This window comes from Anser brachyrhynchus (assembly GCF_964034855.1).
Source record: "Anser brachyrhynchus genome assembly, chromosome: 1".
Classification (NCBI taxonomy): domain Eukaryota; kingdom Metazoa; phylum Chordata; class Aves; order Anseriformes; family Anatidae; genus Anser; species Anser brachyrhynchus.
The window spans coordinates 127157856-127171189 of NC_137694.1; the positions used below are offsets into that span (position 1 = coordinate 127157856).

Below are 13334 nucleotides of genomic sequence, written 5' to 3' on the forward strand. Positions count from 1 at the left end.
ATAGTTCCCAAGCAAATACTGTATATGCTTGACCTGCAATTATTACAACTGTTTTAGTTTTGAAAACAGAAAGAAACAAGTAAGTGATGTCAGAACACGGCAAGACAACTACATTCTAAAATATGCACACCATTTAAAAAAAAAAAGGAAAACTGAGCTGAAAGGCAGTTTTTGCTTCTCATAATTTTTTGATATGCATGAAGGGTAGTTAAGCATCTCAGCTCACATACCCTTTTTATTAAGGAGAAAAGATAGGGAATGTTTACCTCATATTTTAATTTTTCACCGGCTTTGGCTTTTTTCAGACGTTCCAGCGCTTCTTGCTGGCCTCTCCTAGATTTCTTCTCACGTCTGGAACGTGATGCAGCAAAACTTCCAGACTCAGGCATGGCTGAAATTGATCAAAACCACGGGAAATACGTTTAGTACCGAGCTGCTGTTACCCCTGGTGCTTAGAGCAGGGCGATGTACCAGCGGCTGGCCGGAGCTCTGCTGGAAACCGAGGCGCCCGTAGCGCGGCGCACACCTGCCCACGAGCACAGGGCCACCCGCGGGGCTGCTCTGGGGGCCGCTCCCGGAGCCCCACCGAGGGCCCGGCCTTTCACGGGGGGAGCGACCGGCCCCGGGGCCGCCCCTCGCTCGGCGGGGACACCCGAAAAGCAGCCACCGGGCCCCCCAAGGCGGCTCCCAAACCCCGTCACCCCCCAAGCCCCCCCCGTTCCCCAGGGAGCTCCCAGCTCCCCTCACCCCGTCCCCACGGCGAACCAGCCGCAGGCAGCCCCGAGCGGCCCGCACCGCCGCGAGGCCGCCCCGCTCCGCGGGCCTCCCCTTGCCCACAGGGACGGGGACGGCCCCACACGGCCCCGGGCTCCCCTCACGCCCCGCGGCCCCCCTCGCACGCCGCCGCCGCCGCCGCCCCCCCGCCCCGCCTCACCGCCCGCTCGCCCCGCGCCGCTCTCGGCCATGGCGTCCGCGCGCGCACGGCCGGCGCCAACGGCTCCCGAAAGTGGCGCGAGCCGCCCGCCCCGCGAGCCGCCGCCGGGCCGCCAGCCAATCAGCGGCCGCGGCCGCCCCGCTCCCTTCCTCTTCCCTCACCCCGCCCCCTCCTCTTTTTTTCTCTCTTTTTTATTTATTTATTTATTTATTTTTAACCTTTCGGGGTTTTTCACCCGCCCCAGCGCGCAGAGGGGTGGCAGGGCAGCAGGTGTCCTGCTCGCCTTATCTATCGTACCGGGCCCCCTTCGCCCGCCTGTCTGAAGCCCTCGGGCAGCCTCCCACTGAGGGGCGAGGGCTGTGTGGGGAGGATGCGCCTCAGCCCCAAAAACAGCTGGATTTAATTGGGGTATTAAACTGCTAAAATAAAAAGCTGATTAGATTCACCTGTGTCCTTATTAAAAATAAATAAATAAATAAAAACAGGGAAACCGGTGGGTTTTGTTCTGTCTTGCCACAGCTTTACCTTGATTTTTTTTCAGTCATCATCAGTCAGCCGCTACCCAGAGAAGTTTCCACCTTTGCCTGAACTTACCTGAGGAGCATTTGCTGCTCCTGAAAACACATGGGCAGTGACTCCAGAGAGATGATGCCTGGCTCCTTACGGAGGCAGGTAGCACTGAGCCATCTGAAAGCAGATAGGACTCTCCACACAGCTGGAAGGCTGTCACCAGAGCCTTACCTAGTACTACTTGGCCTGAACATACCAACTACCTCGTTTTCAAATATCTAGGGAACAGAATTTACATGGTTCTGAAACCAAACATTATTTTCCTTCTCCACAAGAACTCCTTTGCATTAGTAAGAGGAAAAAATTAACAAACCTACTAGACATTGACACTTCTAACTCACTTACCCAGTTCTTGCTACAGCACTGTGCACCTCACAGCTGCACCTTGTCTCAGATGCAATCAGAAAGCCCACCCCAGGCACACACAGCAGCTCGCTGGCACCGCAAGAGAGAGCCCTGCTCCCCCAGCCAACCCCACAGGCAGCGCACCCATTGCCAGGCACGCAGAGGGACAGAGACCACCCCTCTTGGCAATCAATAGCTAGCTGCAGGTCAGCCTAGCTGTAGCACACCCACGTCCTTGGAAGCACTGACAGCTGCAAGAAGAACGCCCGTCTGACCTACAGATGTCATTTCATTTGGTGCAGTGCATCCATGCCTTTTTTTCCCCCTTTTTTAAAAATACTCACAAAATAAGACCACATGACTAAGCATGAAGTGGAGATCAAACTCAAGGTAGTCAATTTCTTAAGCTACAATAGACATTTGTAAAATAACAATGTCAGAAGATTGTTCGGTTTGAATAAAAAATAAAGCGATATTGCATTTCACATATATCTAGCTGATGATCTTTCCCTGACTTAGTAATGTTCAATTGACTGGATTTTAATATTTCTGATTAAAATAAAACAATACCCTTTGTCAGCTGTCAAACACAGAGCGCAATGTTAGTCATTCAGGTGATGCTATGGTTTGAGCCGGTACACAGTGATACAGTTAATTGATCAAACTGGAGTTGTTGCCATAGCTCCACTGTGGGACAGCACAGATCACACAAAAGCCTTTTTCATGAATGCTAGTTCAATCCTGACATTCATCTCTGACCATAACAAGAAGGTATCTGTTTCCCAGAGCATAGCACAACAAGCATTTAAGTGATGCAGGGAAGGAGAAAAAAAAGGGGGGGGGGGGAACCATGACAGTTTGTTCTGGAAAAGCAAAATAACCCAGCAACATTTGGGACTTCCTCTGCTAAACAGCTTTATCACAGATTACTCTGAGCTGGTCTTTAGCCTTCCTTGGGACACTCGTATAAGAGCAACTTGGCATGACCTTTTCTCAAATGTCTTTTAAGTAAAAGAAGCGGGAATTTCACTGTGCAGCTTCAAGCCACTCAAAGAAAGTGTGATAGCTACAGAAAAAAGCACGAGAGAAGCACAGTAACGAAGATGGTAGGCAGCCAAAAGCGCAGTGCAGAAGAGGAAGCTCAGGAAACCTGCACTTCCAGATTGCAACGAAAGGTGACAAAGATGTATTTTCCATGTTGTTTTCTTACAGCTATAATTTAAGTATATATCTCTAAGTTCTGAATCAAAAAATAGTAGTTATGAATAGAAAATACTGTAAACTCACTGCTCCAAGTTAATATATACTGGAGTATATATTAACACATAAAAGTATAATTGGAGTATAGTATCAAACCTTTGTTAAAAGAACAAATTACTGTATTGAGGATTACTGTGTTCTCCCTTTTTATATATAGGGCATGCTTGTTCTGTCTCAAAGACAATAGGACAAAGTGTTAAAGTTCTCAGATTCCAACATTATGCTTTAAGCTTATGCTTTGTAATTTTTTTTGATGATGGAAAAAAATCTGTTGACATTACAAGGGGTTGTATAAAACACAGAATGTGAATAGACCTTGAATTATAGCAGAGATGGCAAATTCAACTTCACTAACTTAAAACGCCTGCACATTATTACATCCCTGTTGAGGGCAGAGTATCTTTGTGGAGAATCGTGTCCATATATATGATACTGCACAGGATATGGGTATGTATGTTTTATGTGTATGCTACCCACAAGCACCACGTATTTCATTCTCCTACTTATATTGGTCTGAATTAATTCATGTTATCACTCATTAGGTATAAATGAGTTAAGTTAAACATGATTCATTTCTTTGACTGTATCATTTCAGCAGCTAGTTACTAAACTATGCTATTCATGTGACACGTTAACATCCCGTACTGGCTGCATAGGATACTAAATTAATAAAGGAGCACAGATAAAGTAACTTAAAAATCAAAAATCTGAAATTATTACTTACCAGGAGTTGCTCATTTTCAAAACTTTTCACGGGTATTTGACTGATAGAATATGAAGAAACAGATGCTTCTCCATTTGTTTATTAATAAAGATGATAATGCAAACATATGTTTAGAGAGCAGGCTCCTTAACTACCAAGTCTGTAAATGTCTTTTGTTTACTGCACATCTATTTTTAATTACCTACCCACGTTACCTGCTAACATCAGGATAAAGAGAATAAGGCTGCTATTATGATGCAAAGGTTCTGAAATGTAAATGTGGAATAGAAACTAGAACAACAGCTTCCATTAATTTCTATTCTGACAGAAGAAAGTAGGTCTATGGAATGAACATCCAGAAATTATTAAAAAAAAAAGTTAAGTTCTACTTGTGGTTAAATTACAACAATTTCTAACAACTCTCCCTGAATCTGTGGAATTACACTAACAGTAACAGAGAGCAGAACTGAACCACCTGCTTGCCTCATACAGTATTCCTATTCAAGCCTAGAATAAAAGTACAAAATATTATAACATAAATTAAATAGGGAAGACAAGTTAGAGCAAACTCACAGAGAAAGAGCCCTCACATAATTATAATGTCTAAGAATTAAGTCTGATACCAATGGTGTTCAAAAGCATACAGTTATTGCCACAGCATGAAAGTCTCTGTTTTAACTACTTTCAGCACTCTCTTTACAATTTCACAAAAATTAACAATTAATATGTAAGCAAAACATTATTGCAGAGAGGCTGTTACATTTCAAGATGTGGCTGAAGATCAAATACACCTCCATTGGCAAATACTCTCAGTGTTCATTGTTTCGAGGCTCTTCAGCAGGAAAGAGGAAGCCATCACAATGCGCTGTAAAATTTACAGTCTAGTTGTAGTCCCCACAGGTCTCTTTCTGAGTTAGTGCCAGTAGAGCCTGTGCTCACAGCAGCAGGAAGCAGCAGGAGCTGGTTACTTCCCCAGCAGAAGGAAACTCAGTTCTGTGTCCCACAGACATGGATCAGGAGCAGATCCAGCAATGGTAGTCCAGGTCATGCACAGCCTGCTGATCAACCAGGCATGCCCGTGGTGATGAGGCAGGTCCAAGGTCAAGCCTCAAAGTCAGCCCATGGGTATGGATCAGGCCTGATGGTGGTATCCAGGGTCAGACACAACCAAGGGAGCACCAGACAAGTCCACAGCAGTGAGTCAGGTCTGAGGTCAAACTACAAAGTAAGAGCATGGCTGTGGCTGAGCTGGAGACCAGCACTCTTATAATGCAGCTCAGGCAAGGGCTGATGGTGCAGAGCCCCTGGGCTGAAGGTAGAAGCTGCAGGTGAGGCTGATCAGGGCTACTGGGGTCCTCTGAGAGCTAGCAGCTGCCTCCCCTCTGAGCAGGGAGTGTCCTCACACCTCATGGAGACTGGGGCTCAGAAGGGATTTACCGTGGAGTGTGGGTCACCAATGCGCTACTTCATGGACACTGAGCCACAGCAAAGACACAGCATGGAGAACCCTGGAGGCCAGGGTGGAGGATCTGCTCAGGAGCCAGGGCTGGGCAGGGACCATCATGGTGGGCAGACCCAAGCCCAGGCAGGGTCAGGCTGATGACTCAGAGGAAATCACGTGGAAAAGACCCCACATAGCCATGGGGCAGGCACCACTGTGCTCAGTTTAGGGGTTCAGAAGGCCTGAGCTTCCTGTCAGGGTGCAGCAAGGGTCAGCTGCTCCATAAGGACAGGGATAACATGACACAGCGGGTGAGGGAGAGACCTACCACCCTGGGCCCCATCCCACATGGTAGTCAGGGTCAGCCAGGAGTCCAAATCATCAAACAAGATTGTGGATTTGCCTCGCCACACAGACAAGCCAGAAATGCAAGTCAGAGTCAGGTCAGGGTCAGTGATGGTAACGTGGGTCAGGTACAGGCCAGAGACCACCAGGCAAGTCCATGGTGATGGGAGAGGTGCCAGGCCAGGTCAGGAAGTCAGCCCATGGGTCAAGGTCTGCATCAGCTGGGTCCACTGCCAGGCTCAGCTGCAGCACAGCCGGAGCTGCACACACCTACAACGTACTTCAGGTGTGGACTGAAGGCCCGGGGCTGAACTGAAATATCGGGCTCTTTGGCCCCATATGCTGGCAGCAGATATGGGGACACCCCAGCTGCGACTGGTCAGGGCATTTAGGGTCAATTAATGCATTCAGGGCACCAACACGCAGATCCCATGTCAACCTTACCGTATGTCCAGAGCCCATAACTCATCGTAACAAAATCTTGTATATTGAATAGTATAGATTAGTACAGTTGGAAGGGACCTTCAAAGACCATCTAGTCCGACTGTATCACTACTGAATTGCTAAAGTCCTACTGAATCGCTTTCCATATTTATATTTGGCCTTTTGGTATCATTACTGTTTCATTCAGGCAGTAGAAATACATAAGTTCAGCTGTTACTGAGGGTCACTTTAATTCTCTCATTCTTGTATTTTTCAAAAATTCATGACCTGCTTAGAAATTATTTAATCCACAATAATACAGAACCTGGGAAAAGACTTTCCACTTTCCCTCTCATCTTTCAACAATAATAACTTCCCCAATTTTTTCTACCTTTGAGGCTCTTAAGCTGTCAGAATTCTTCCCCACAGCATAAATCATTTTGTCATCCTGCTGTATCTAGCCTCAGTGCGGGATCTTAGAATAATGCAGGTGGGAAGGGGCCTCAGAGATCTCTAGTCCTTCCCCTGCTCAAAGCAGGACCAGGTTGCACAGGCTGCTCAGGCTGTGTCCAGTCAAGGTTTGACTGTCTCAGGGGTGGAGTCTCCACAAACTCCTGGAATATCCTGAGTTCGAAGGTACTCATAAGCACCATCAAATCTAATTCCTAGCCCACACAGGACCACCCAAAAATCAGACCGTGTGTCTGAGAGCGTTGTCCAAATGCTCCTTGAGCTCCATCAGGCTCAGGGCTGTGACCACATCCCTGGGGAGCCTGTCCCAGTGCCCGACCACCCTCTGGGTGCAGAACCTTTCCCTAACACCCAGCCTGACCCTCCCCTGTCCCAGCTCCATGCCGTTCCCTCGGGTCCTGTCGCTGTCCCCAGAGAGCAGAGCTCAGCGCCTGCCCCTCCGCTCCCCTCGTGAGGGAGCTGCAGGCCGCCATGAGGCCTCCCCTCGGCCTGCTCTGCTCGGGGCTGAGCAAACCCAGGGACCTCAGCTGCTCCTTATATATCTTGCTTTCTAGACCCCCCACCATCTTTGCAGCCCTCCTTTGAACACTCTCTTATAGTTTTATGTCCTTTTTATATTGTGGTGCCCCAAACTGCACACAGTATTTGAGGTGAGGCTGCACCAACACAGAGCAGAGCAAGACAATCCCTTCCCTCAACCAGCTAGCAGTGCTGTGCCTGATGCACCCCAGGCCCTCCTGGCTGCCAGGGCACGCTGCTGGCTCATGTTCAACTTGCCGTCAACCAGAACCCCCAGATCCCTTTCTGCAGGGCTGCTCTCCAGCCTCTCGTCGCCCAGTCTGTGCACACAGCAAGGGTTGCCCCTTCCCAGGTGCAGAATCCAGCACTTGCTCTTGTTGAGCTTCATGCAGTTGGTGATTGCCCAGATCCCTAATTTGTCAAGATCTCTCTGCAAGGCCTGTCTACCCTTGATGGATTCAGCAGCTCCTCCCGATTTAGTGTCATTTGCAAACTTACTCAGAACAACTTCTAGTCCTATATCCAAGTCATTTATGAAAAAATTAAATAGAACTGCCCCTAAAATGGAGCCCTGGGGAACCCCCCTAGTGACTGGCCACCAGCCTGATGTAACCTCATTTACTATAACCATTTGAGCTTGACCCATCAGCCAGTTGTTCCCTTATATTATATTTTTATCTAGCTATCCCCTGTTCCATCGATCAGGAAAACCTGTAGGGTGGGTTTACCTCCTACCTCTCCCCCATCTCCCTCTATGCTCCACAGGCTTTCTAGAAGGCCATTTCTGAAAGTGCTGGAGTCTCACTCCACTCAGTTGTCCAGAGGTGAAGAGAACCTGCCTGACACACCAGCCCATACCATTCCCATTCAAACACGGCACAGATCCCACAAATATGGATATGAAATTGAATGAGAACAATTGACAGTAATCTAATTTCAGTATCAAATCTGATTAAAGCGTGAAAAATTAGTCCTGGTACTTTCATGGTATGGTAAACATGCATAGGTATGGTTTGAGAATCAGTGAAAGAATTTACAAATTATTGACACACTTAAAGATAGGCAGGAAATCAGACAAGTCTGACAACTTGACGTTTGTGTTTAGCTTTGTAAATCCAGAAAGCATATGAAGTTTTTTCTCCTTTTCCCATAGTTGCTTCTTTGCAGTCTACATCTTATCTTCCCTCATCCTGGTTTTACAAAACAGACTTTCTTTAAGGCAGTCTTTTTCTCTCCACACTTCCTCTATATCAGCCTATCAAAAAGTAGCAAATGTAGCCTTCGCTAATTTTTTATTGTTGTTGTTTTCAAGATTTATTTTTTTTAGTATGTTTTTGTGTCCTGTTTCCCAACACATTTTTCTAGCTTTCATCTACAAAGCATGATCTAGGTTTTCACTGCATGTTATCCATGCTCCACTCTCCAAGCAGAACAATTAGCCTCTTTACGTCTTATTTCTTGGGAGGAGGTGGTGCTTCTTTGTTAAAAACCTTCTCACCGTAGTATACAAAAGCCTTAGCAACAATCTAAGAGTTACGATCATAAGGGAGAGGTTGAGATCATCTTTTCTGAAGAGGAGACAACAGAAAGGATTTACAAATGATGGAGACCAAACTTGGGTTGTCTGTGTCTGATCTAAAGAGTAGTTCTCTGGTGCTTCTCAGGCGTCCTTTCTGTACTTGCCCATTCCACTGGTATCTGATCCCACCTTCCAATACTAACCAGACACGACTTATTCCTTCAGGTCTGATTCACACGCTTTTTGATTCTCCCTTGTGGACACCAACAGGAAAGCAACTGTGAACCTAAAAGAGAGTCTTTCTGATCAGTTTTGGTGGTTTGATTTGCTGTATTTTATGAAATAAGGAAAGAATTCCTGAATACAGGAAGAGGTCTTCAGAGTTTCCAAGTCCCAGGACTAAACAGAGGCTGTTGTTCTGTAGAAATAGACAAGGGTTGCTTATTTTCACCCATACTCAGTAAGGAATGGGGTTCCCAGATACTTTAATAGCTAAAAACAAGATTAGGCACACCAGTACTGTACGCATTGCTAGGGAGTAGCAGGAGGGGAGCTGCTCCTTAAGGAAAGGCAAATCAAGAGCCTAGATGGATCACAAGGCTGGCAGATCAGGAGCTTCAACAGTCAGGGTCCAGTCCCACCGTACCCAAGCAAGGTGAACAGGACAGAACAGCAGATGGTGGCAAGGTCCAACCAAGAGTCCTGATCGTAAGGCCATATCATGGTGATGAGGCAGGTCAAGCCATTTAGTCAGCCAGAAGATATAGGTTAGGAACAGGTCCAGGGATCACGAGGCAAGTCTACAGAAATAAGGAAGGGTTGGGGTCAAGCCAGGAATTCAGCCTGCAGCTTCAGGTCCAGATCATACTGGTGGGTAGGCCAAGCATATGATGGAGATCAGTATTCCTCCAACATTGTTCAGACAAGGGCTGAAGCTTAAATAGAGCCCCTGAGCCCACAGGCAGAGGGTGTGGGGTAGAAGCCCCAAATCAGGCTTGTCAGGGTCAAGAAGTTTGCTTAGTGCCTCAGGACCCTGACACATATGAAGTGACTTACATCCTTACATCCAAGACTAAATTTGCCCAATTTTCATGAAAATAGAAAACGGCACACCACTGTCACGAGTGCCAAACCTCCAACCAAATATCAGATCTCTCCTCCCAGTCATGGGAAGCAGCTGTATCATGCTGGCAGAAGTTTTTCCACAACTGCTCAGTGGACAGAAGATGCCCAGCTGATAACGTGTTAGATCAAAGGCTTCAAAGTTGGCAAAGCTATAAGCAATTCAAACAGGATATTAGGGTCAAACAATCTTAATTATTAATAAAAGCTAAACTAGCTAACAGATACTCATTTTACAGTGGATGGGTACACGTTATGCTTTAAATAAGGTGCGTATCTCTAGATTAGCAAAATCTACAGTTATTAGGTTGCCGGTATCCAAAATATTAAGCATTGATCCCCAACTTGCATGCCGTCTAGAGTAAATCTTTTGGTGTTTTACTTAGCAGGCTGGCATTTGAAATAGTACGGGAAAAGACCTGTGAAGGCATTTGCATGAAAATGTGACTAGTGGGCAGATAAAGGTTCACAAGAATGATAGAGAAAAAAAAGGTATTGGAAGCTTTTAATATTGAAAAAAGAGAGAGTGATGGAACACTGAAGATCAGTCCAAGAAGTCTGAAATAGAGACGGGGGAAAAGGAAGGTGGCAGATAGATTGAAGATGGTGTGATTTAGCCTCGTCAGGCAGCTAAGCACCACACAGCTGCTCAGCTCACTCTCCCCAGGCGGGGTGGGGGACAAAAGCGGAAAGGTAAAAATGTGAGAGCTCATGGAGTGAGACAGAGCCAGCTTACTGGGTAAAGCAAAAGCCACGTGTGCAAGCAAAGCAAAACATGGAATTCATTTGCTACTTCCCATCATCAGGTAGGCGTTCGGGCACTTCCAGGGCATCAGGGTTCATCATGTGTAACAGTTTCTTGAGAAGACAAATGAAATGCCAGCACTCCGAACACCCCTGTCCCCCCTTCACCCAGCTATTATTGCTGAGCATGGTGCCATGTGGTATGGGATATCCCTTTGGCCATTGGGGCCAGCTGCCCTGGCTGTGTCTCCCCAGCTCCCGGTGTGCCCCCAGCTTCCTCGCTGGCAGGGCAGCAGGAGCTGAAAAGTCCTTGGCTCTGTGCAAGCACTGCTCTGCAACAACTAAAACATCCATGTGTTATCAACATTGTTTTCATCAAAAATCCAAAACACAGCATTGTGTGAGCCTCTACAAGGAAAATTAACTCTGTCCTAGCCAAAACTATGACGGAAGGGTAGAAGAGAATGCAATAAAAATACAGGCAAGACAGTCTTAGCAAAGGCTTTTGTGTGGATTTAAGGGGGTTGTCGTGCATGTCTAGAAAGGCAGAAGAGGGGAAGGTGAAATTGTTCCAGGAAGAGCGAAAATAATGGCTTGCAGAGAAAAAGAGAAAGGAAGGATAACAACATACTTTAAATACAAACAGGAAAGAGATTTTTCTTAAATTATATTTATCTGTAATGAGTGAGTAAGAAGCAGGAGAGAGACAGCATGAATCATTTAGGCAAACTTTATACTGAGATAGAAAAAGCAGTGGGATCTGTAATATTTAGCAATATATTTCTCAGTACTGGTAAAGTTGCAGCTATAGTACCATGCTTACACTACTCTGCAGGAATGTATAGATACCCAAAAAGCAACACAGCAGATAGTGAGGTGGCCTGTCAAATGTGACGTATAAGAAAACTTTGGAACAACTGGGGCTGTTTAGTCTAGAAGAGGCATATGAAATTTGTCAAAAATAGCAACCTGTCTGCTGAATGCCAGATCTCCACTCCAAATCCAGTAACTGTTGCTTCAAAGTCTTAACCATAAATAGTCAATGCCTACTAAAAGCAAAAGAGAACAAAACTGTTCTCTATGTCTGGTAGAAAAGCAAGACTGCGGCCACAAAAATTCAGGTTAGATGTTAAGAAAAAACTTTCTAACAAGAAAGTAGGAATGGTGATAAGAATGGATTGACTAAGTTATTGCAGTTCTGGGGAGAGAATGATGAGCAGAGACTAGCTAATTGAAATGCTTCACAACCTCTGTGCACCCAGCAGGAAAGTCCCACTGCTGGGAAGGCTGTCCTCCCATGACAGCACAATAATTAAAAGCTTGATTGTTAAAAATAGCAAGGACAACAAAACAATCTAATAACGGGAGAAACAGACCTAACATTTCCCACTCTAAGTGACTGTTCTACGACTGCAGAAAGATAAAATTAAGACACATATTTTCTTGGTCCAATACCAGCCATGATTTCTTACTGTTTTCTTCGAAAGTGCTTGTAAAAGCAGTTCATAAAAGAGTGAGAACACAAAGAACCTACCCCAAAGTCGATAGCCCCACTTATTCAAAATAGTGCTATAAGGCATGGACGAATGGCACTTTAGAAGCCCCTATTTTTAGGTACTTACAGATTTCAGAAGATTTATCTATAAAGCATATTGGAACTGACATGTCTTTTTTAAAAAAAGTCTTATTGTGGCCTACAGCTTCCTCACGAGGGGAGCGGAGGGGCAGGCGCTGAGCTCTGCTCTCTGGGGACAGCGACAGGACCCGAGGGAACGGCATGGGGCTGGGACAGGGGAGGGTCAGGCTGGGGGTTAGGGAAAGGTTCTGCACCCAGAGTGGGGTCGGGCACTGGGACAGGCTCCCCAGGGCTGTGGTCATGGCACTGAGCCTGCTGGAGTTCAAGGAGTGTTTGGACAATGCCCTCAGACACAGGGTCTGATTTTTGGGTGGTCCTGTGTGGAGCCAGGAGTTGGACTCGACGGTCCTTGTGGGTCCCTTTCTACTCAGAATATTCTGTGGTTCCATGATTCTATGATTATTGAAAGACTGTCTAATTTGATTCTGTACAAGCATTTTGAGAATATAGTATTTACTAAAAATCACATCTCTGCTACAGGAATGTGGAAAAAGCCAGATTTTGTTGTACCAAGTCCTGTGTTTTTACCCTTAATAATTTACAGGCTGTCATTACATATACATATATATAAAAAGTATGGATTTAATCCGTATGCAATTCTGTAAGGCACTCTCATAAATCAGAAGTACTTTTAATTTGCTTTAACAAAAAGGCAATAGTTCGTAAGCACTGTGCATTCTGCTGGAATGATGAACTACACCTTAAAAATGAGTTAAAGCTACAGTATCAGATAAAATTGCATGGAAGCAGCAAAGTGATGGTGTTGGAGGCAGTGAAAACCAGTAGGTGTATTTAAATTGATACCTTTCATTCTCTGCCCTTGCAGGTGGGGAAAAAAATCCAGAATTCTGGGGTTTTAATCCCGGTCTAAAAATATGTGATTTAACTAATTGATCATCACAGCAATATGGTATCTTTTTCTTCTATTTTTTTTGACTACTAATTCTAGCAAGTCTCTCTGTATAGATTTGCCTATGTATCTTATGTATATATAGTCTATAAGTCTATATATAGAGAGACTTGCCTATACCTACATATATAGGTCTGTGTGTACATATATATATATACACACAGAGAGTGATTGATAGATAGGTAGAAAGAAACATCGTATTTTAAGTATTCTGTTCCAGCCATAAGCCATTCCTCCATCTTACAAAATCTTGCAGCTGACAGCCGTTAAAGCCTTCAGGATCCAAAAAACATACATTGAAGCACAACCCAGCTCATCTGTTAAATATTCAAGAATTTATTCTGTGATGTTTTCTGTAGATGCTTGTCTTTGAATTCAAACCCTGTTTAACC

General features: G+C 45.4%; 1 protein-coding gene across 6 annotated transcripts in view; it reads right to left on the reverse strand.

Moving 5' to 3' along the window:
* The window catches only part of POLA1 (DNA polymerase alpha 1, catalytic subunit), a 220839-nt gene that overhangs the window by 202878 nt on the left and 4627 nt on the right, over positions 1-13334 (reverse strand). For 5 of the 6 annotated variants that reach the window (XM_080587452.1, XM_080587454.1, XM_080587456.1 and 2 more), the window contains exons 1-2: positions 935-1091; positions 267-391 (exon numbers count right to left, since the gene is read on the reverse strand). In XM_080587452.1, the coding sequence (XP_080443578.1) occupies positions 267-391; positions 935-965 (156 nt within the window). In that variant the 5' untranslated portion in view covers positions 966-1091. Of the gene's footprint in view, positions 1-266; positions 392-934; positions 1092-13334 lie in introns of those variants that run through there. The other variant, XM_080587453.1, reaches the window with a different exon arrangement.